This window comes from Balaenoptera ricei, chromosome 11 (assembly GCF_028023285.1).
Source record: "Balaenoptera ricei isolate mBalRic1 chromosome 11, mBalRic1.hap2, whole genome shotgun sequence".
Lineage (NCBI taxonomy): Eukaryota > Metazoa > Chordata > Mammalia > Artiodactyla > Balaenopteridae > Balaenoptera > Balaenoptera ricei.
In genome coordinates, this window is record NC_082649.1 from 7,657,513 (window position 1) to 7,679,475 (window position 21,963).

The 21,963-nt window shown below is 39.0% G+C and overlaps 1 protein-coding gene across 1 annotated transcript in view; it reads right to left on the reverse strand.

Annotated features, from left to right (window-relative positions):
* LOC132375389 (uncharacterized) overlaps nucleotides 1–21,963 on the reverse strand; it is a 249,143-nt gene that overhangs the window by 139,394 nt on the left and 87,786 nt on the right. Inside the window, 1 exon segment of the mRNA XM_059940637.1 lies at nucleotides 246–255. Within this exon segment, the coding sequence (XP_059796620.1) occupies nucleotides 246–255 (10 nt within the window).

Genomic DNA, 21,963 nt, shown 5'->3' on the forward strand with positions numbered 1-21,963 from the left:
GGTCACAGAAGGGGCTAAATAAGTTCTTCAGTTATCTATTGCTGCATAACAAACTACTCCAAAATTCAGTGACTTGAAACAACCTTTGTCTACATCTCCCCATCGTGCAGATCAGAAAATCACAGATGACTCAGCAAAGTAGCTCATCTACTCCACAGGGCATTGGCTGGGGCCACTTGGCGCCACTCTTCTATTACCTGTACTTTTTTCCTAAGTTTGAAGTGATTATATATTTATTTATCAACTCCACTTCTCCTTTGCATAGTTAGACAGCTATGACTAATAAAATGAAGGTAAGTGTGAACTCAGTTAATGTGGTTCCAGAACAGGAGCACATGCTTGTTGAGAACTAGACTTTTACATGTAGTTTTTTTAATTCTCTGATTTTCTTAACAAAGAGCTTAAGTTGTCTTCTGTAATCAGAAAGGCCAATACAGCTATTTGTCACTTGAAAATATCAAAAATCATCTGGAGAAATTTCTTCTTGATCTTTAAAATAATCAAGTTGGCAGTTAACATAACATCAACCAATGCATTTGGGGAGGTCCCCATGCGTGCCTAAGTACTCTGGAAATTTCTAGAAGGCACACCAGAGGGCTGTCATCTACCTTTTCACTAGAGAATGAGCTTAGTCGAGTTTGCTCATGCCTCATGGAAGTGAGTTTATGGGCTCACTTCTCTCTTTTGAATATTTTACCTAAAATATTATTTTTATAGGTTAAAGAGGGGAGATGAGACTAAATAAACATGAGTTGTAAAACAATAAAATAATGATATTTATTTCCTTATTCATTACCAGTGACAGGCTCCCCATATATAATTAATGTTAAAATAATATCGTTTTATCTGAATTGATGTGTTTCTTCTCAATCAGGTTTATTTCTATTTTAGAAACTACTGGTACCATGATTGGGCTCTTAAGATTATCTTAACATTTCCTCGTAGTACTTATTGTTGGTAAACTGAACTTACATTAAACCTGTTGCACCTCTATAACTAGAGTTTCACATTTCATTTTCTTTTCTCTTTTAAAAGTAGTTATTGAATACCTACTATGTACAAGTACTGTATGCTCCAGAAGACATACCAATAAATACAGTATGGCCTCTGCTCTCAAATACCTGAACTCTTGTTGGAGTTAATTAATGTGCATAGACAATAGCAAAAATGACTGAGTTTGGAAGCCAAAGGATAAGTAGGAATTAACATTGGGGACAAATGTCCAATGGCACACCAGAACTTGGAGGATATTTGGAGCTTGGGTACAGCTCAAGATAAAAGGGTGGTTGGGAGACTTCCCTGGTGGCGCAGTGGTTAGGAGTCCGCCTGCCAATGCAGGGTCCACAGGTCCAAGCCCTGGTCCGGAAAGATCCCACATGCTGTGGAGCAACTAAGCCCGTGCACCACAACTACTGAGCCTGCACTCTAGAGCCCATGAGCCACAACTACTGAAGCCCACGTGCCACAACTACTGAAGCCCATGGGCCTAGAGCCCATGCTCCGCAACAAGAGGAGCCCCCGTTCACCGCAACTAGAGAAAGCCCACACGCAACAAAGACCCAACACAGCCAAAAATTAATTAATTAATTAATTTAAAAAAAAATGTGGTTGGGTGGCTGGGCCCGTGGAGGGAGGCTGGCTCTGTTAGATGAGCATGAAGCTGTGGAAGGAGGCTGAGGCCACATTACCAGCATCTTTGCATCCACGGAAAAATGCTTAATTTATCCTAAGAGCAATGGGGAGTCAACAAATGGGGGTTTTTTTAAGATTTTTTTTTTTTTGACGTGGACCAATTTTAAAGTCTTTATTGAATTTGTTATAATATTGCTTCTGTTTTATGTTTTGGTTTTTTGGCTGCCAGGCATGTGGGCTCTTAGCTCCCCAACCAGAGATTGAACCCACACCCCCTGCATTGGAAGGAGAAGTCAATTACTGGACCACCAGGGAAGTCCTGTCAACAAATGGTTTTAAAAAGGAAGTGATGAAGTGATGTGATGGAAAGACTGTTTTAGTTAATGATGATCACGGGGACATTGGTGATCCACTGGGGTTAGTGGAAAACCCTTTATGGAGTTAGGAAGCAAGAGTTGAGTATCCAGAGTTATGAGGCAAGGGTTTCATTCCCAACATTGTCCTAATAAGTTATATGATTTGGGGTAACTTGCATTATTTCTCCAAAATTCGGTTTCTCATCCATGAAATAGAAATAATGTCTATGTCATTTATTTATTTTGAGGTTAAATGTCATAATGTCAATGAAGGCAGTAAACTCTACTTTGTTCTAAAAATACTGGTTTTAGAAAGAACTTAGGATACAAAGATATAAGTATTGTTCATAATTGCTCATTTGTCCTTTCAAACAATATAATCGTGGACATACTAGAAAGAGAAATAATAATGGCATACTTTAGTTAACCGAAACTTCATTTTAGGAATATATTTTGGTTTTGTTCATTGCTTGTTTTTAGAGCTGGTTTGTTCTTAATTTTAAAATATTTTGTCCTCACCCTATTAGTGGTAACATTAAAAGATCAATGAGATAAGGCTTCTTGTGATGACCATTTTATGGTTGAGATAGAGTGAAAGCTCTAAGTCATTTTGCTAAGTAGGTTTTGGAACCAGAATTCAAATCAAGGTGAAGAGCACACACTTAACCATTATCCCACCAAGTCTTGGCCTCCTGTATTTATTCTTCATATTTCAATATATAAGAAAACTTTCTATGACAGCATTTTCAAAACATTTTATTTGTAATTAAAATGTATTTTATCTCCATTATCAAGAGAAAAAGCCTCAGCACAAATAAGAAAAAGCAGATCCCCTTGAACGTAAGAGACAGATAAATGCCTGCTCACTGTGATTCCGTCATCTGGAAGTCTGTGTCATCACGTTCTGTTTTTCGACATCCCTTTTGCTGTAGATTCTTTGCTATAGAGTGTGCTTTTAAATATTGTCCAAGGAAATTATGTCACGTCTTTGACTTCTTCCTTAAGGAATCCTCGAGATTGCCACACTTTAAGACAAATCACTTTTGACTTTAAATTAGTATTCATAAAATTTTATTATTCACACTGACAGGTGATCCCCAAAAAACCAAACCAAACAAAACAGATGTACTTATCGAATAAAATGGGGTTAAGTACCATCAAAATCAAGTGATTTTTTTTTCCCTTTGGTGACACAAACCCTCAGTCCAAGACACGGTTTTATTTTCTGTGTGGTGCAGGGTAATGTGAAAAGAGAAATATGCAGGCTTAAATTGAAGGAAACCATGGTCTTAATGGAATCATGATAGAAATCGTTCCAGAATGCTACATCCTTCCAGAAAAAATAACCCTGTAATATCAGCAAATTCAGAGTCAGCATGGGTTACCTGCTCCACACAGAGGGCCTGGTCATGTTTATTACAGATCTGCCTGAGGCTTAGCCCAACATGAGCACATGACCTTTCAAAACATTTTTTTAATTCATTAATCAGTGTTCTTTGCCTGAATTTTGCTGGTTTTTCTTCTTTAACCTACTAGTTATATCCTTTTTTAAGTTGGCCGATCCCTGTGCCAGTGAAAATGAGAATTGCAAGCATAACAGTTCTATCTAATAATTAACAAAATGGTCTTTTGGCCCAGATACCATTACCAAAGTTCAAGAATGATATTTTAAAACGTCACCCTTTTGGGCGACAAGACAATTATAACAATCATTGCAATTCTTAATGTGTGACTTCACATTTTTAAAAAGTACTGTAATACGTCTTCTCTTTCAATCATCTATGCAGCTCTAAAAATTCCATATTTATTTATTCACATGAATGTATTTGAAACCAAATATAACTAAAGAAAGAACAAAATCTTTCACCAAATTTCCAAAGTATCTATCCAATGTTCTTATAATAATATTTTCCTAATTTAATGTTTTCCTACAGTAACGTTTTCTATAACTTTTAATATTTCTAATTGTAAACAAGGTGGATTCCCACACATATATGAATCAGTGGTTTCCAAACTGGAGTGGACCTGTCCTGTGAAAGTAGAAATGCCCTAGCCCCAACCTTTGATTTAACTTTGAGTTTTTATTGAGTTAATGAGTTGGAGAAATAATCATTTCATTATACACATTATCTGATCTTTTATTCTTTCTTTTTCTATTCAAGTGCTCTTAATTGCCTGATATTCTATTAAAATGGAACAGAAAGGGAGTATTTTTATTTGTTTAATATTTATTTTATATCTCATACTTATTTAATATTCTTTTATAAAGTTATAAAACCTTTCAAATATAGAGTTTCGAAAGAATAACACAAAATGGCTTTGGTTCTTGCACTCTTCCTTATTCTTGAAAGATATCCTTTGTTAATTCTTTGAGCAAGGTCCTGTGACGGGTATATTTGTTATGGGTTGAATGGTGTACCCCAGAAGAAGAACCCTAACCCCCAATACCTCAGAAAGTGACCTGATTTGGAAATAGGATCTTTGCAGATGTAACTCAGTTAAGATGAGGTCATTACTGTGGACCCTAATCCCATATGACTGGTGTCCTTATAAAAAGGGGAAATTTGGACACAGACAGACACATACAGAGGAAAGCTGATGTGAAGATAAACACACAGGGAGAATGCCATGGGAAGCCAGAGGATTGGAGTGATGCACCTACAAGCCAGGGAACACCCGGGGCTACCGGAAGCTGTGAAAGAGGCACAGAACTGTTTTTCCCAAGCATCTTCAGAGAGAGAGTATGACACTGCTGACACCGTGAGTCCAGACTTCTGGCCTCTGGAACTGTAAGACAATAAAATTCTTCGTTTTAAGCCAGTAGGTTTGTGGTACTTGGTTTTGGCAGCTTTAGGAAACTAACACAGTATTCTTAGTCAAAAACGTTTCTACTCATTTGGAACATCTCTGCCCCAACTCTTGAATGATAGGTTAGGTAAATATCTTTTTAAATTAATTTTCTTCCAGAATTTTGCATATATTATTCAATTATCTTTAGTCCTCTACTGTTGCTCTCTGCAGCGTCACTACAATGTGTCCACATGTGGATTGTTTTACTTTGCCCTGCTCAGAATTTCTGCTCCCTTAATCTGAGAGTCTGTGTCTTCCAGCAAGTCTGGGAAATTAGTGGCTGTTATCTCTTTAGGTAATGTTTATTCTCCCTTCCTCTCTACCTCTACTTCTGAAAATTTTATAAGATATATGTTAGACCTTCTCTTCCATGTCTTTTCAAATCACTTTTTCCATTTCTTTTTTCTCTGTGTTATAGTTTAGGAAATTTCCTCAGATCTGGCTTCCAACTCATTGGTTCTCCACTGAGAGGGTCTCGTCTGTATAACACATCTTGGGAATTTTTAATTTCAACTAGTATATTTTTTTCCATCAAGAGAAATAAAATTTAAATCAGAGGCTAGTCAGAGAAAGAGAAGTTTCTTGTTATTGCCCCTCTATTGGTGGGAAGATTTTTTTGGTCTAGTCTATCTATTTTAGACTAGTGTTGAATATCCTAGATTTATGCAAGAGACTTTCTTTCAACATTCTATACCTAATGGGCCCAAGGCCTCATCTCCTGACTGGTCATTGAAATTCAAAATTTTAGATTAATAAGATTGATCATTTCTTCTCCCCTCTCACAGGCAGCCAGAGCCTTGGTTTACCCACTCCCTGTATGGTTTACAATTTCCTCTTCATTTCTGATTCCCAGGGAGATCCCTTTCTTTCTTGAATGTTTATCTAATGCATCTAAAAGGCTTTAGCTAACATCTCATTTAAAATTTCCAGATATTTGGGGCTTCCCTGGTGGCGCAGTGGTTGAGAGTCCGCCTGCCGATGCAGGGGACACGGGTTCGAGCCCTGGTCTGGGAAGATCCCACATGCCGCGGAGCGACTGGGCCCGTGAGCCACAACTGCTGAGCTTGCGCGTCTGGAGCCTGTGCTCCACAACAAGAGAGGCCGCGACAGTGAAAGGCCAGCGCACCGCGATGAAGAGTGGCCCCCACTTGCCACAACTGGAGAAAGCCCTCGCACAGAAACGAAGACCCAACACAACCAAAAATAAAAAAAAAAAAAAAAAAAAAAAAAAATTTCCAGATATTTATAGAACATAATCTGAAAACGATATATGCCTTTGACTTCTGATTCTGGCAGGATGGTAGAGTAAGATAATCTAAACATTTAATTTAGTTTATCATCCTGCCAGAACCAAAAGTCAAGAGGCATATTTTTTGGAATGTTTCTTCCCAAAGATCCTAGCCTCATTTCTGTTAATGAATACAATCTACAAAGAAGGCAATGTTTCTATTTGAGAGAATTCCAAGATTAATGTCAAAAGATACATAGGTTCCAAATGTCTCTACCAAGGAATTATTCAATATCTTCAAGCAAGATGAGACTAAGTTTAGACTCCATAACAATTTAATTTAATACGATTCTTACAGTAACTCAAATAAAGGAGTTGTTATTACCTCATTTTACATGAGGGGACTGAAGCTAAAATTAGTCAGTTCATCGTATTTGAACATCTCCATCTTACAATACAGGAAAATGGACGTTAAAGTGTGGAAATACTGGGGACAAAATCCAAATGATAGTATCAGAAGTAAGACCGTGGATGTTTGGAGGGCTATTACCTTGGGCTTACCAATATATCTGCTGCCTCACTTAGAGGCTTATCAAACCCTATAAGCAAACTTTTCACCTTAACCTTCGATTGTTTGCCTACTGGTCCAGCTTGATACCAAAGAGAAGCCACCTTTGATGCTATAACATTGTACCCTCATTCCAAGCTCCATTAACAATGTAACCTTACAGACATATAATGCAGACATTTCCTCAGCAGACTCAGTGCTTCTCCTGTAATGAAGACTTGCCCTTTCATTTGGGCCATACCTTCTCTGTCCCTCCTGTCTGTGTAGGAATAGATGACCATCTCTCCTCGATTAACATTGGTAAGATGTCCTGCACTCTCAAACAACCATATGAAGCCAACTTCTCCTGTTCATGGAGAAATGACCCTGTCTTAGGCTTGTATATGAAAAGAAATGATGTAAATATCTTAGATGCCCCTATATCAGTTACATACACAAGCACATTTGTGTGTTTTTGCATGTGTATTCCTACTATTGAAAAATGACATTTCTTTAAACCTTGCTGTTATAACTGTCAGTCTCCCACAAACTGCTAGCAGAGTGACCTGGCAGGCAGAATTGTGTGGTTAGTGGAAAAGTTTGCTAGAACCCAGTGGAATGAACAGAACTTTGAGCCACAGCCTTTTTATTCTGAAACCAAACAGCCTCAGATGACTTCTCTTTCCTGTCAAGTTCTAGAGCGCTTTTCTTGTTTTTGTCTTTGTCCTGAATTTTTGTACTTTTCTTACATACACTGAATGTGAAACACCCTAGTAGATTTCTCTGGGGATCCAGGATTTTGCTAGGTGATACCAAGGGATGGATATAATTCAGTGACATTTTGTCAGGCTGTTAAAGAATACATTTTCCTTGGCTGTGGCAGGAAGTAATTATTTTGGTTTGTTTGCTTCTGACACAGGGAAAGAAAATTTGGGGTTGTTATTTCAGCTCTTCCAAGATACTTTTTGTTCTGTTTAGCAGGAAGGGGAAAATGCATTTCAGTGTTGGAGGAATGACTGGCCTCTGCTTTCCCCTACGGACTTGATGCGCTTTTCAACACTGTGAACATTTTTTGGCAACATCCGTCTCTTAGGGGTTTTGCTCCCTGTCCCTGAAGACATTCTTGATGCACCTCTTTGTCCTCTAATCCCTCCTGACATTTAACCTGTAGCACTCTCTGTTAGGATTATTCATCAGCATGCATGGAATATGCTCAAAGCAAACATAGCAATACATGTGGCTTCTGCACTCAGAGTTCGCACCTCTATTGGGGGAGCTGGGGATGGGCATCTAAACCAATAATAACAATAAAAAGAACATTTTAGGGCTTCCCTGGTGGCGCAGTGGTTGAGAATCTGCCTGCCAATGCAGGGGACACGGGTTCGAGCCCTGGTCTGGGAGGTTCCAATCATGCTGCGGAGCAACTGGGCCCGTGAGCCACAACTACTGAGCCTGCGCGTCTGGAGCCTGTGCTCCGCAACAAGAGAGGCCGCGATAGTGAGAGGCCCACGCACCGCGATGAAGAGTGGCCCCCGCTTGCCGCAACTAGAGAAAGCCCTAGCACAGAAACGAAGACCCAACATAGCAATCAATCAATCAATCAATAAAAATAAATAAATTTTAAAAAAGAACATTTTAGAGTGCTTTTCAATGTAAAACAGCTATTTATGCAGATGGCTCTAGATAGCAAGCTCTTCGAATGGTATATTTGGTAACCTAGCTCCAAGATTTAAAATGGTAGCTACTTAATTAAACTGTACCAAAAGAATGTAGTTGCCCATTAAGTACAGATTAGACCATTTTTAAAATTATTAACTAAAATCTTAGCTAGCACCACATTCCTGAAATTGCTCTGATATAAGTAGTGAAAACCAAGATCTTATGTCAGGGGCTGAATTACATCTGCTGTCTTCGTGTCACTTGTCCTCAAAGTCTGGTTCTATGGGGACAGCGTGCTCCCCCAGGGGGTAAATCCTCTCCATACCCACCCCTGACTAACGCCTCTCACATGTGTCTCACACATGTTAACAGGGCTTTTGGGATCATTTGTTAGAGAAGAAATTGTTAACCACCATTGTTCTCAAGCAAAGGTTAATTCAAAAGTTGTTCAAGATATAAGCATTCATCATATATATTAAAATGAAAGTCCCCTGGTAAACATTTATGGGCTTCCCCATCAAAGAGACAGAATAATTATAACAATAATAATCACAGAAGCTTCTGAATTCTTACTATGTATTGACAGTGTGTATTTCCACAATCATCTCAGTCATTTTTTGTAATGCTTCTGATAGGCAGATATTTTTATTCCCATTTCACAGATGAGCCAACTGAGGCTTGGTTCCTCAGTGAGTCTTGTCAGCCCGGGAGCCTTGTGTTACCTACACTGATTCTTACAATGTTTGTCTTATTCCTTCAAATTAATAGTGTAGAAAGCAATTCTATATTTTCAAACAGTCCATTCTCATGCCTGGCATCTAACGCACCAGCACACAGTAAAGGTTCTGGGACTAACCCAGCCCCTTCCTTTCTTCTCCTTGGGGTGGAGTTCCCTGTCTTCGTCAGTCCGGTGCTGATGCCCCAGAGAAAGCTAAGCTTATCCTCTCTCCTTCCAAAGGTGACTTGAAGATCTTGGACCCCTGCTTCTCATCCCTGCATCCAGGAACACTCTCTAATCTTACCTTCCCCTTTCTCTCTCGCCCAGCACTGTCCCATCCAGATTCCCTTTGCTTGGTAAACACATTCCCCTATATCCATAATCTATTTTCTGAACAACCTCCAACATTTCTTCTTACCTAAATCTGGGTTCTCACCTAAAATCAGTGTCCCTGGCTGCCTACAAATGTATACAGATACCGCACATAAAATACACACGTTAGTGACCTCTTGTCATGTAAATCCTGAAAAGGTGAAGAACTATACCAAGGATCCACAGTAATGATCTTGATAAAGAAGGATGGCATTCCATTTTACACAGGACTAAGGGTGTCCATGTACCGGCCACAACAAAGTGCTTGGCCCATACTGAGTGTTTATTGGGTATTTGCTGAATGAATGAATGAAATCCTTTCTGTTTACTACACAAAGCTGAGTACCTAAAACCATCTCTAGAGGTGAAAAGCTGGACAGATAGGAGCAGATAGTGGTACGTGTGCAAAAAGACCAGCTTACCACATAAAGGCTTTCGTGGAAATACAGCCCCACATCATAAAAATTTCCATCATGCCTCAGTGGGTGTGTTCTGGTCTTCAGCTGCTCCGTCGGGCACCACGGCAAGACACGGCCACCTGGTCGACCAAGCAGGGACACTTTGAGGAAGTAGGAGCCTTGGGGAGCCTTGTTCTTGAGACCCCTTATGCATTTCATCTGTATTTGAAGAGGCTGAGGTGACCGACTCTGCTCAACCCAAAGAAAAGACAGGTTTCTTGAAATTCTTGAATGATGCAGGAACTGGGGGAAACCACACAATTAGCCACAGCGCGCTTCTCAGGGAGGGAAAAATAGACAATTATTTTTACTCAACCTGTAATTGTCAGGTATTAGCCGTGATAACAGAGGAGGACACACGACATGTAATTAGGGGGTCAAAAGACAAGCCTACCGATTATGCAAGGGAAAGTTGAGCCAGGTTTTAAGTGTGGTATGTTAATGATCTGTGACATCAGAAACCATTCATCTATTATAATAAGATAGAATGAACAGGAAACCAACACTTCTAAAAACCACACAGTGGGCCTCTTAAGATACCTGGGCTGGGTGAACATGGGCAGTAAGCTTGAAAGGTGACAGCCCTTACCTCTCATACTAATCACAGACCATGGGCCGCACTGATTAGTGATGGGCAAAACAGGTCAGACGAACACCTCACCTGATCAAATACTTGTATTTAATTTGAACATGAGGTCACCTTGCCCCACAGGCTTCAAGTGAGATTCAAAAAATAAAGAAAGAAGAGCAGTTCTATGTGCTTTAACCTAAAACTTGGCATAAATTGCATGTAACTGAAGTATATGACTGAAGATTATTTTACAGGACATTTGAACTTCTTTGCTTACCTTTGGCTGGGACAAATAAGCCATTCATTTTTGGTAAATGCTGAAAAGTTGGTACAAATTGATAAGGTTTTTAGTGGACCATTGTTTCAGAATACACAAAAATTAAACTGGGATTATTAATAACTCAAATGTCAGAAAGTCATGTTTTCCACCCTAATAGTCTTCAGAATAATTTGACCTTGAAAAATTCTCTATTACATCATGCTTTAAGCAAAATTAATGTCATTTTTGGAATCAGGTTACTCTCCTAACTACCTGTGTTGGTAGCACCACCCGTTAATCTGCAGTTAACAGTAAGCCCTTTTTAATCCTGCCTAGACTTTATTTTGTGAGAGATAATATATATTTCCATATAGACAGTATGCTTCTGGAATCAAATCACAGTTAAACCAACAGTGAAAGTTGCTAAACTTCTTTTGTTTTTTCATACAACTCAGACTTAAACACTAATCAGAATAACAATTACTTTTTGGTTTAATTAGAAAATCTTAGTTAACAATAGAGACTTAACCTTAGTATTTTGATTTCCAAAAATATTTTAAAAACTAACACCATGTGAATAAACAAGACAATCTCTTTAAACCTCAAGGCAGGATTACTGATGCAGGCAGACTGAGTTATTAAACACATTCTAAATTAAATGCCTCTATGAATTTTATACTGAGATATATTGTGATAGTTTTGCATGCCAAATGTGGCATTTTGTATTTTAGATTCATCTTCTGCAGTAATTTTAGAAATGTCATACAAACAAAGGTTTTGTCATTTACCAATGGAATTACTATGCATGGCCCCTCAGCCATCACTTTGCTGGCTCTTGTCGTTGTTTCCAGTCAGCAAGCCATAAAAAATCTTTATCTCTCTGAAACACAGCAATTTGGAAGATAATCGAATGGTGACTAGGGGGCAGAAAGGCCAGTCTGAGGAATTATACCACAATCTCTCCTGCATTTACAACCTTCCTCAGAGCAAGTGTCAGCCAAGTAGGGAGAGGAGCTAGAAGATTCATCAAATCTCAAGCCTTGTCTCATTTGCATGGTGTCAAGTCTGCCTCATTGTCTAGTGAGAACCCAGCCTGGTACCATGGACACCGTTTCGAAGAATTCCAGTGGCTTCGCGATGGAACGTTTTAGCTGTTCTATTTTAACCTAGAATTCTCAAAATTAGTTACTAAGACCTGCTAGAACTCTGTTTCTCTAAAGGGTCCTATGGGAAGAAAAGCACAACAGGAAAGTGAGTCGATGAAATTGATCTTAGATTTAACTTATTACATCAGAGGAAAAAAGTCTCAAGAGCCTCACCTTCCAGCACGGCCAAGGCCATGCTGCTCCCTTTGATTGGTGGGTTACTTCTGTGCGGATACCAAGCTTGGCTCTGCTGCCTTCTTTACAAACATTTAGGTCTGCAATTACTGGTTGACTTGGAGCTCTGCAGCAGGTATAGGAAGAGGGGAGATATTAGGAAGAGAAATTGACAATGCGGGATAATAAAAAGGTTTGCCTTTGGTACCACTGCACAATCTGATGTTTCCCTTAAACGATTTCTAAGAATAACTGGGAGTTAGAGAAACACATCAGAGATGCTGCAGTGGATTCAAGTTGGGAGGCGAGTAGTTTTTGAAATGAGACCCTATAAAGTATGACTCACTATATGAGCTACTGATCTCCCAACAATTAAAATATGGCTTGTTTCAGAAATCACCAGAAGATCAAATATTTGATAAAATATGTTACCACTTCATTTTCTACCACCACCCTTTCAATCTTATAAATTGTTGGAGGAACTATGGGGAAAATTATTTAAATAGATGAATAGCTGATATGACATAACCATTTTCTTTTTTTTTAAATGCAATGTCCAGAGATCAAGATCTATTTCTACCCTCAGAAAGTTCCCCAGGCTTTTTCCTCCTATTAACATTTACTAACTTGATCTGAGGTTCTTCTTTATCGACTCTTTTTTCTTTCTTTTTTTTTCTTTTTTTTTAGGTTTACAAGTCTTAACAGCCAGCATTCCCCTGCTTTCCAAAGAAGGATCTTGTATTTCACTTCTCCTGACTTAAGCTTAGTTCCAGCAGCAGGGCCATCTGTGACAACGACAGTCCCCCCACCAGAGGACTGGCCTTTCTGGATCTCACAGCTGATTTAGTTTCCCGGGATAGAAATGATTCTCCTTAATTTAGGTAGAGCTACATTGACACAGGAGTTCATTAGGACACATATTTGCTGGCAATTCAATCTCAAATTAAATACACTTTGTTGTAAATTTCATTACTTTTAAACTACTGTATCTATTGTCTGTAATGGCCCTATTATACTGTTATGAAGGTAAAACGATTTCATTAGTAAACCTCAAACATGTTATGTAAACCACAGTGCGATGTTTTCCTCAGTTTCTTTCTTTGTTCCCTTGGCAAGAAATGTAAGGCACTCATGAAATATCCTAAAAACTTAATCTAAATAATTAGATGCTGAATTCATGATAATCATCCTAAGAGGAAAAAAAAAATAGCCTTCTCATTTGTAATTCCATTTCTTTGTAATTAGAGGTTTTCTAAAAATACCTTCCCTAGTTAAAAAGGAATGCAATGCACATCAAAAGGTTAATACACAGCTTCAACATGACACCAGGTACCTAGAGATAAGTCTAGTGATTTGTGTCCCCTTGGAGCCATCATAGTCTAGACCAGGAGCCAAACTAGACATCAGCTCACTTTTGAATTAGAACTTGTGGCATAGTATTCTTTTTTCTCCTTGTATACAGCACTTATTAATTTTGTAATTATATTAATATATATGTATGTTTGTGCACTATATAAAATCTAATTTTATAAAAATCCCCCCACCAAAGTCATCCATTAGTCCACATCCCAGAGATAAACGGTGGTAAAATACTGAGGTCTATTCTTCACAGCTGGGTAGCTAGACACATTTTTTTTCCCTTACAAAATGAGGCTGATGCTGTAAATATTTTGTAACCTGTATTTTCCACTTTGTGTATTATACATATTTTCCATGAGATTAGTCTTTTTCTAAGTACAAATTTTTAGCAATGTCTTAGTATTTAATTTTAAGTGTCTACCATAATTTATTGATATAATCCCTTGTTGTTGGATATTTAGGTTAGTTCCAATTTTCACGACTGTAAGTTAGCCTATAATTAGCTCTCTCTCACGTATAATGTGGCATCAACCTCCCTGGCCATTATGGGATAAAGTCCTATCACTAGAAATGTTGGACAATAGCCAGGACATGGAAGCAACCTAAGTGTCCATCGACAGATGAATGGATAAAGAAGATGTGGCACATATATACAATGGAATATTACTCAGCCATAAAAAGAAATGAAATTGAGTTATTTGTAGTGAGGTGGATGGAACTAGAGTCTTTCATACAGAGTGAAGTAAGTCAGAAAGAGAAAAACAAATACCGTATGCAAATACATATATATGGAATCTAAAAAAAAAAAAAGGTTCTGAAGAACCTAGGGACAGGACAGGAATAAAGACGCAGACGTAGAGAATGGACTTGAGGACACAGGGACGGGGAAGGGTAAGCTGGGATGAAGTGAGAGAGTGGCACGGACATATATACACTACCAAATGTAAACTAGATAGCTAGTGGGAAGCAGCCGCATAGCACAGGGAGATCAGCTCGGTGCTTTGTGACCACCTAGAGGGGTGGGATAAGGAGGGGGGGAGAGAGACACAAGAGAGAGGGGATATGGGGATATATGTATGCATATAGCTGATTCACTTTGTTATAAAGCAGAAACTAACACACCATTGTAAAGCAATTATGCTCCCATAAAGATGTAAAAAAAGAAAAAAGAAAAAAAAGAAATGTTGGGTTTGGGAGACATGTTAGTCTATACCTTATGGAGCACTGAAAGGACACCTCAGCAACATATAATCCTGCCCACACAGCGTATTTTCTCAGGTACTGAATAGTATTCACAGACAGGTCTCACTCCAGATGATACTGTATTTTCACTGCTAGTAGGATTAGCAGTTAAGTAGAATGGCGATGAATAAGCAGCACTGATGTATAACGAGGTTTCTCAACCTCTGCACCGTTGACATTTTGCACCACGTAATTCTTTGTTCCGGGGGCTGCCCGGTGCAGAATAGAATGTTTCGCAAGATCCCCGGCCTCTGCCCACTAGATGCCGTTAACAGCTTCCTGCCTAGGTCCGGTCACGACAATCAGAACTGTCTCCAGTCACTGCTAAATGTCCCCTGGGGGCAAAATTGATCCCTGCTGTGAACCACTGATGTACGGTATTAACTCATATTTATTTAGTGCTTAGCATGCTCAAAGCACTCTTTGAAATACATTATATTTATCATCTCATTTAACCCTTAAAATAATCCACCAAGGTATTATTATTCTTGCTTAATTGATGAAAAGCTGATGCTGAGTGAAGTTGAACACCTTGTTCGAGGTCACATAGTGACCTTATAGTGATCTTAGGCGAAGCCTAAGATTCAAAGTGAGACCATCGGCTTGAGAAACTCCTCTGAACCTACACCCTCCACTCCTGCATCTCCTGTACTGCAATGGAGGGGCAGAAACTGCCACATCCCAGTCGTAGAAGTTCCTACACTGGATCAAGGATTTGGATATTCTCTGAGAGATATAAAGCCCCATACCCAAGCTATCCTATATAAATGAAAAGGCACAGATAAATCCCAGGAGGAAATGGGGTCATGGGTATCACAAACCTGAACCTTCGGGGTGAATCAAACTAAGGGGTGCCTGTCACCTATAATTAACCCATATTTAATCCATCACAAAACAAACAAACAAACAAATAAAATGCATTAAATGTACCATGAAGGGAACGTACTTCTCAAATGTTTTGTCAGTCTTTAAACATGACATAGGAAGGTATTCACTGAGTCCTTCCCCTTCAAATTTCGAATCCTGCATAAAAGAAAACAGAGATGAAAAAAAAATATTCAGAATACACTTGAAACATCTATGTAAAAGTTGGCTTTTCTAAGACTAGGGTATGCTGACTCTTAAAAGGTTAAGGTTCTAAAAAAAAAAAAGGTTAAGGTTCCAAATAAGAACATGGGGATTATACCATTAGTAGCCGCCTTATCATGGAATCTGAATTTTCTCACTCCACTTAGTTACTTTTTTGGCCAAGAAGGTAGAGAGAATAGTAAACGATATGAAAAAAAGGAGAAATGCCTTGTGGATACCAACACAGCTTTCTTCATCTTAGCAAGAATATTTCTTGCAAAGAATATTCTTGCTCTCTCTCTCTCTCTCTCTCACACACACACACACACACACACACACCCTATAATAGTACAGTTTAACCAAATGGAAATGGATATATGGCTGGATGTGTAGGATGATAGCGATGTTAATAATAATTGTGATCATATAATTTATCATCCAATCTGGGACATTTGGGGAGTTAAGGGGAAATTTTAATTATTCTAGGACAACAGGCATAACCCAGCACTATCCCTTGCAAACTATAATATATAGTAATCCTATTAAAACATTCCTCCAGATGTTCTGAAAGGGTATCATACAGGCAAATATCAACATATTTAGTGAAAGTGTATGATAAGAGAATGAGAGAGAGAGAGAGGAGAACTGATAATGGAAGCTGCAGCCTTTTATAACCTAATCTTGGAAATGACATACCATCACTTCTACTGTATGCTATTGGTCATACAGATCAATTCTGGTACAATTGTGGGAGGGAATTACAAAAAGATATGAGTAAGAGGGGGCTGGAATCATGAGTCCATAGTAATTATGAAATCCAGACAAACGTTGGAAGTTCCTTGATTAAGTCTCAAGATCTGGGAGTAATTCTCTGTGGCTCTCAGCTGTGTCCTCTGGATTCTTGGTTCCATCTTCTGGATCTTCCTTCCTTTTTTCATGAAAGGTAGCACAAGTTTGCAGCTAAGTAGTTTTCCCACCCTGCTTTCCTGTCAGTAGAATTTTAGAGTCCAGAGGCCTCTTTTTATTTTGTCCTCTCTCTGTTCTTTTCAATCAAAGCAGGTGATTTCTCTGCTTATGCAATTCCATTTAAGACTTTGTAAGTCTTTCGTGACTCTTAGTGGATTCTACTGCATTAGACAAAAGTCAAACACACAGATCTCTTCAGGAGAAGACCTTCTCTACCACAGGCTTCCACTGACAGGATGAGGGGCCATAATCTTAAGTCCCCCAGAAATCCTGTTGCTTCATTCGGAGGAACCATAAGGCACACCCTTGATCCTTTTAGAATGCCTTTTGTCCGAGTGAATACTATTCTGAGGCATCACCTCTGACATTTCTGAAGTCTTAACAAAAGTTTTGACTGTCACATTTTTAGTTTCATCCTTGAGCCATATTTTCCTGGCATTTGATCTTTGCATGGAAGACATTTCTTCATTTTATCACCGCCTACCATCTTACAAGGCTGAGAATTTCTAAAAAAAATCACGTCCTGACTCATTTGGTTTAACAATCCTTCCTTTAGTTGATCTCTCTCCCCTCACATTTTAAAATAAGCAGCAAGGACAAACCAAGTGGCACTGACAATCCTCTGGTTGGAAATCTCCTGAGCTGGACCACCCATTTCATTAGGTACTTTTTCTACTTTCCACACAACTACAGGCAACAGTGTTGCTAAAGTCTCTGACACTCTGTAATAAAAATTTCCCTTCCTCCAGTTTCCAATAAGCCTTCACCTCGCATCCTTCTCAAAGGTCATGAGGTTTGTAGTAGCATCTTATTCAAGGTCCTTTAGCCTCTCTACACTCCACTCAAAGTCCATACACTGGACTTTGTTTGTTTCAGTGCACTCTCACGCTTTAAGTTTTGTTACAGCAACACTCCACTTCCAGGTGCCAAAGTATGTATTAGTTACTTATTGCTCCATAACAAAATATCTAAAACTTAGCAGCTAAAAACAACAAACATTTACTATTTCACACAACTTCTGAGGCTCAGAAGCCCAGAAGCCATTTAGTAGGGTTTTCCTGGTGCAGGGTCTCTCTGATACTGCAATCAAGCTTTCAGCTGGGTCTGCCATTGTCTCAGGGGTCAGCTGAGGCTGGAGAATCTGTCCCTAAGCTCAGTCACATGTGTGTTGGGAGGTCTCAGTTTCTTGCTAACTGTTGGTCAGAGGCTTCACACGTATACATGAAAAGGTACAGGAAATTCGAAAGATTGCAACATATTGGTATAGGGGAGAAAAATTTGCCAGGGTCATATGCCAGCAATAGATGTCGTGTTGTATATTGTGTTTGGCTTGGATAAAAAAATTTCTTAATGCAACTCTGCCAAGAGGGCTTCTAAAACAGGTATATGAGATCCAATAAAATAATAGATATTTTCAAGTTTATTACATACTAATTCAAGTGAGAGTTCATAAAAGCAATGCTAATCCACACTTATTGAGCACTGATACCATTCTAAGCAATGTACTTTATTCAGTCTCTCATTCTACAAGTATTTGTTGTGGGTTTGCTTTATGCCAGACACTGTGCTAGAAGCCAGGAATACAGTGGTAAACACACACACACACACACACACACACTCGAATACTATATCTGACATTATAAAACCTTGTATCTGATAGATATAATAAATAGAAAACAAACGAGAAATGAATAAAACAATGGCAAATATGGTAAGCACAATGGAGGAAACAATCCAAGGGATAACATAAAGAATAGTTTTAGGGGACAGAGTCATAGGAAGGTGGTCATGGAGACAGTGATTTTTAAAATGAGATCTGAGAGGGAGGGAAATAATTTAGTCATGCAGAGATTAGGAGAAATTGATCATTGCAGGCCGAGAGAGCAGCATGTGCAAAGGTCCTGAGGTAGGACATGGTTTTGGTATTTTAAAAATACTGAAAGCAAACCCCAAGTCTACAGTTGCTCCTAGGAATGAACTTACCTAAGGAGACAAAAGACCTGTATGCAGAAAACTATAAGACACTGATGAAAGAAATTAAAGATGATACAAACAGATGGAGAGATATACCATGTTCTTGGATTGGAAGAATCAACATTGTGAAAATGACTCTATTACCCAAAGCAATCTACAGATTCAATGCAATCCCTATCAAACTACCAATGGCATTTTTCACAGAACTAGAACAAAAAATTTCACAATTTGTATGGAAACACAAAAGATCCCGAATAGCCAAAGCAATCTTGAGAAACAAAAACAAAGCTGGAGGAATCAGGCTCCTGGACTTCAGACTATACTACAAAGCTACAGTTATCAAGACAGTATGATACTGGCACAAAAACAGAAATATAGATCAATGGAACCAGATAGAAAGCTCAGAGATAAACCCACGCACATATGGTTACCTTATTTTTGATAAAGGAAGCAAGAATATACAATGGAGAACAGACAGCCTCTTCAATAAGTGCTTCTGGGAAAACTGGACAGCTACATGTAAAAGAATGAAATTAGAACACTCCTAACACCATACACAAAAATAAACTCAAAATGGATTAAAGACCTAAATGTAAGGCCAGACATTATCAAACTCTTAGAGGAAAACATAGGCAGAACACTCTATAACATAAATCACAGCAAGATTCTTTTTGACCCACCTCCTAGAGAAATGGAAATAAAAACAAAAATAAACAAATGGGACCTAATGAAACTTAAAAGCTTTTGCACAGCAAAGGAAAGCATAAACAAGATGAAAAGACAACCCTCAGAATGGGAGAAAATATTTGCAAATGTAGCAACTGACAAAGGATTAATCTCCAAAACTTACAAGCAGCTCATGCAACTCAACATCAAAAAAACAAACATCCAATCCAAAAATGAGCAGGAGACCTAAACAGACGTTTCTCCGAAGAAGATATACAGATTGCCAACAGACACATGAAAGAATGCTCAACATTACTAATCATTAGAGAAATGCAAATCAAAACTACAATGAGGTTTCACCTCACACCAGTCAGAATGGCCATCATCAAAAAACCTACAAACAATAAATGCTGGAGAGGGTGTGGAGAAAAGGGAAGCCTCTTGCACTGTTGGTGGGAATGTAAATTGATACAGTCATTATGGAGAACAGTATGGAGGTTCCTTAAAAAACTAAAAATAGAACTACCATACAACCCAACAATCCCACTACTGGGCATATACCCAGAGGAAACCATAATTCAGAAAGAGTCATGTACCACAATGTTCATTGCAGCACTATTTACAATAGGCAGGACGTGGAAGCAACCTAAGTGTCCATTGACAGATGAATGGATAAAGAAGATGTGGCACATAGATACAATGGAATATTACTCAACCATAAAAAGAAATGAAATTGAGTTATTTGTAGGGAGGTGGATGGACCTAGAGACTGTCATATAGAGTGAAGTAAGTAAGAAAGAGAAAAACAAATACTGTATGCTAACACATATATATGGAAACTAAAAAAATAAAAAATGATGGTTCTGAAGAACCTAAGGGCAGGACAGGAATAAAGATGCAGATGTAGAGAATGGACTTGAGGACACGGGGAGGGGAAAGGGTAAGCTGAGACGAAGTGAGAGAGTGGCATTGACATATATACACTACCAAATGTAAAATAAGTAGCTCGTGGGAAGCAGCCGCATAGCACAGGGAGACCAGCTCGGTGCTTTGTGACCACCTAGAGGGATGGGATAGGGAGGGTGGGAGGGAGATGTAAGAGGGAGGGGATAGGGTTATATATGTATATGTATAGCTGATTCACTTTGTTATAAAGCAGAAACTAACACAACATTGTAAAGCAATTATACTCCAGTAAAGATGTTAAAAAAAAATAAGTGAATGGACAAAATACTGTGATACAGCCATACAATGGAATATTTTTCTGCAATAAAAAGGAATAAACTATCAAAAAAAAAAATACTGAAAGAAGACCCCCATGGCTTAAGTACAACTACCAGAAGAGGATATTGGGGAACTGGACTAGAAACATAGGCAGGAACAAAATCCTGCTAAACCTAGAGGTAATGCTAACAAATCTACATGTTATATGCAACTGGGAAGCCAGTAAAGGGTTTAAGCAAATGAACGATATTGTCTGATTTACATATAACATGATGAAATTTTGAAAATATTAAATGCATGTTTATGTATTCCTCTCTCCTATAACTCATGTTTCTCAGCAAAATTCAGCTGTTGTAGCTCCGATAATTGGGGAGGGAAAATGCCTCCTCAGTGTGGAAGGCATTAGAAAGAAGTCATAATTTAAAAGCAAGAGGAAGAGGGGAACCTCCTCCCCTTTACCTCCTAGTGAACTGTGAACTGGAAAGGAGGTAAAAGTGAGAGAAACAGGCAGTCGAGTGTACGTGTGTCATGGCTTTCTCTCTCCTCAACACTTCCTCTCCAAGGCAGAAATTCTGCAGGAGATGAAAGAGTGCGAGATAGTTTGAGGAGAATTTCAGGAACAGATAGGTTATGCCGGGTTTCCAATTAAAACTGAGAAGAGACCACGTTCCATAATGTCCCACGTGCCAACATGGCGGGTGTGATGTTACTGCGTCAGCGTAAAAGAGGTGCTTTGTTGTCTTTAAGCACAGAGAAAGCCCAAGTTTAGGGTCTGTGTCAGTGAGGCTCCTGGTAGAAACAAATATACTCTCAAAATGAGATGATTTGAAGGGGAAAGATTTATTTACAAGGGCATTATTACAATGCTGTGGATTCAGAGACAGGCTGTTACCACCACTAGGCTTGAAGGGATGAGAAGACAGGGAAGTCATCAGACCCTGCAAAGAGGGAATCAGGTAGAGTCACCTATTTTGTGTATAACAGTGACCCTGGGTGGAGGGAGAGATGGAGCTAGCTCAATGCAGCCTTAACTTCACAGGGAGAGAGGAACTAGTCACGGGACTTCTATCTTCCCTTCCTCCTATCCCTTAGCAAGACTTCCCATTGACGGAAAGCAACCGGAAGCCAGAGGGCACAGGAGCCCTCACATTTCAGCCTCGTGTGGCAGAGAACACCACGGATTTAGGCTAGTAAGCTTACCAAGGAGCAAAGGGTACATGGAGAACAAGCAATAGGGTGAACCACTCAACGGAGCTATAAAGTTTCACTGATGAATTGGATGAGGAAGACATCAGAGCCTCTGGCCGCCACCAGCAAGAGGATGGAACTTAGCTGATGAGAATTAACAAAGCCACTGAAAGACACTTTTAAGCCCTTTTGTATGCATCATGTCATTTAATCCTTACAATAGTTTTATGATGCATACACTAATAGTGTCATACTTATTTTACAGATGGGCAAATTGAGGCTTAGAGATCTCAATGCACTTGCCCAA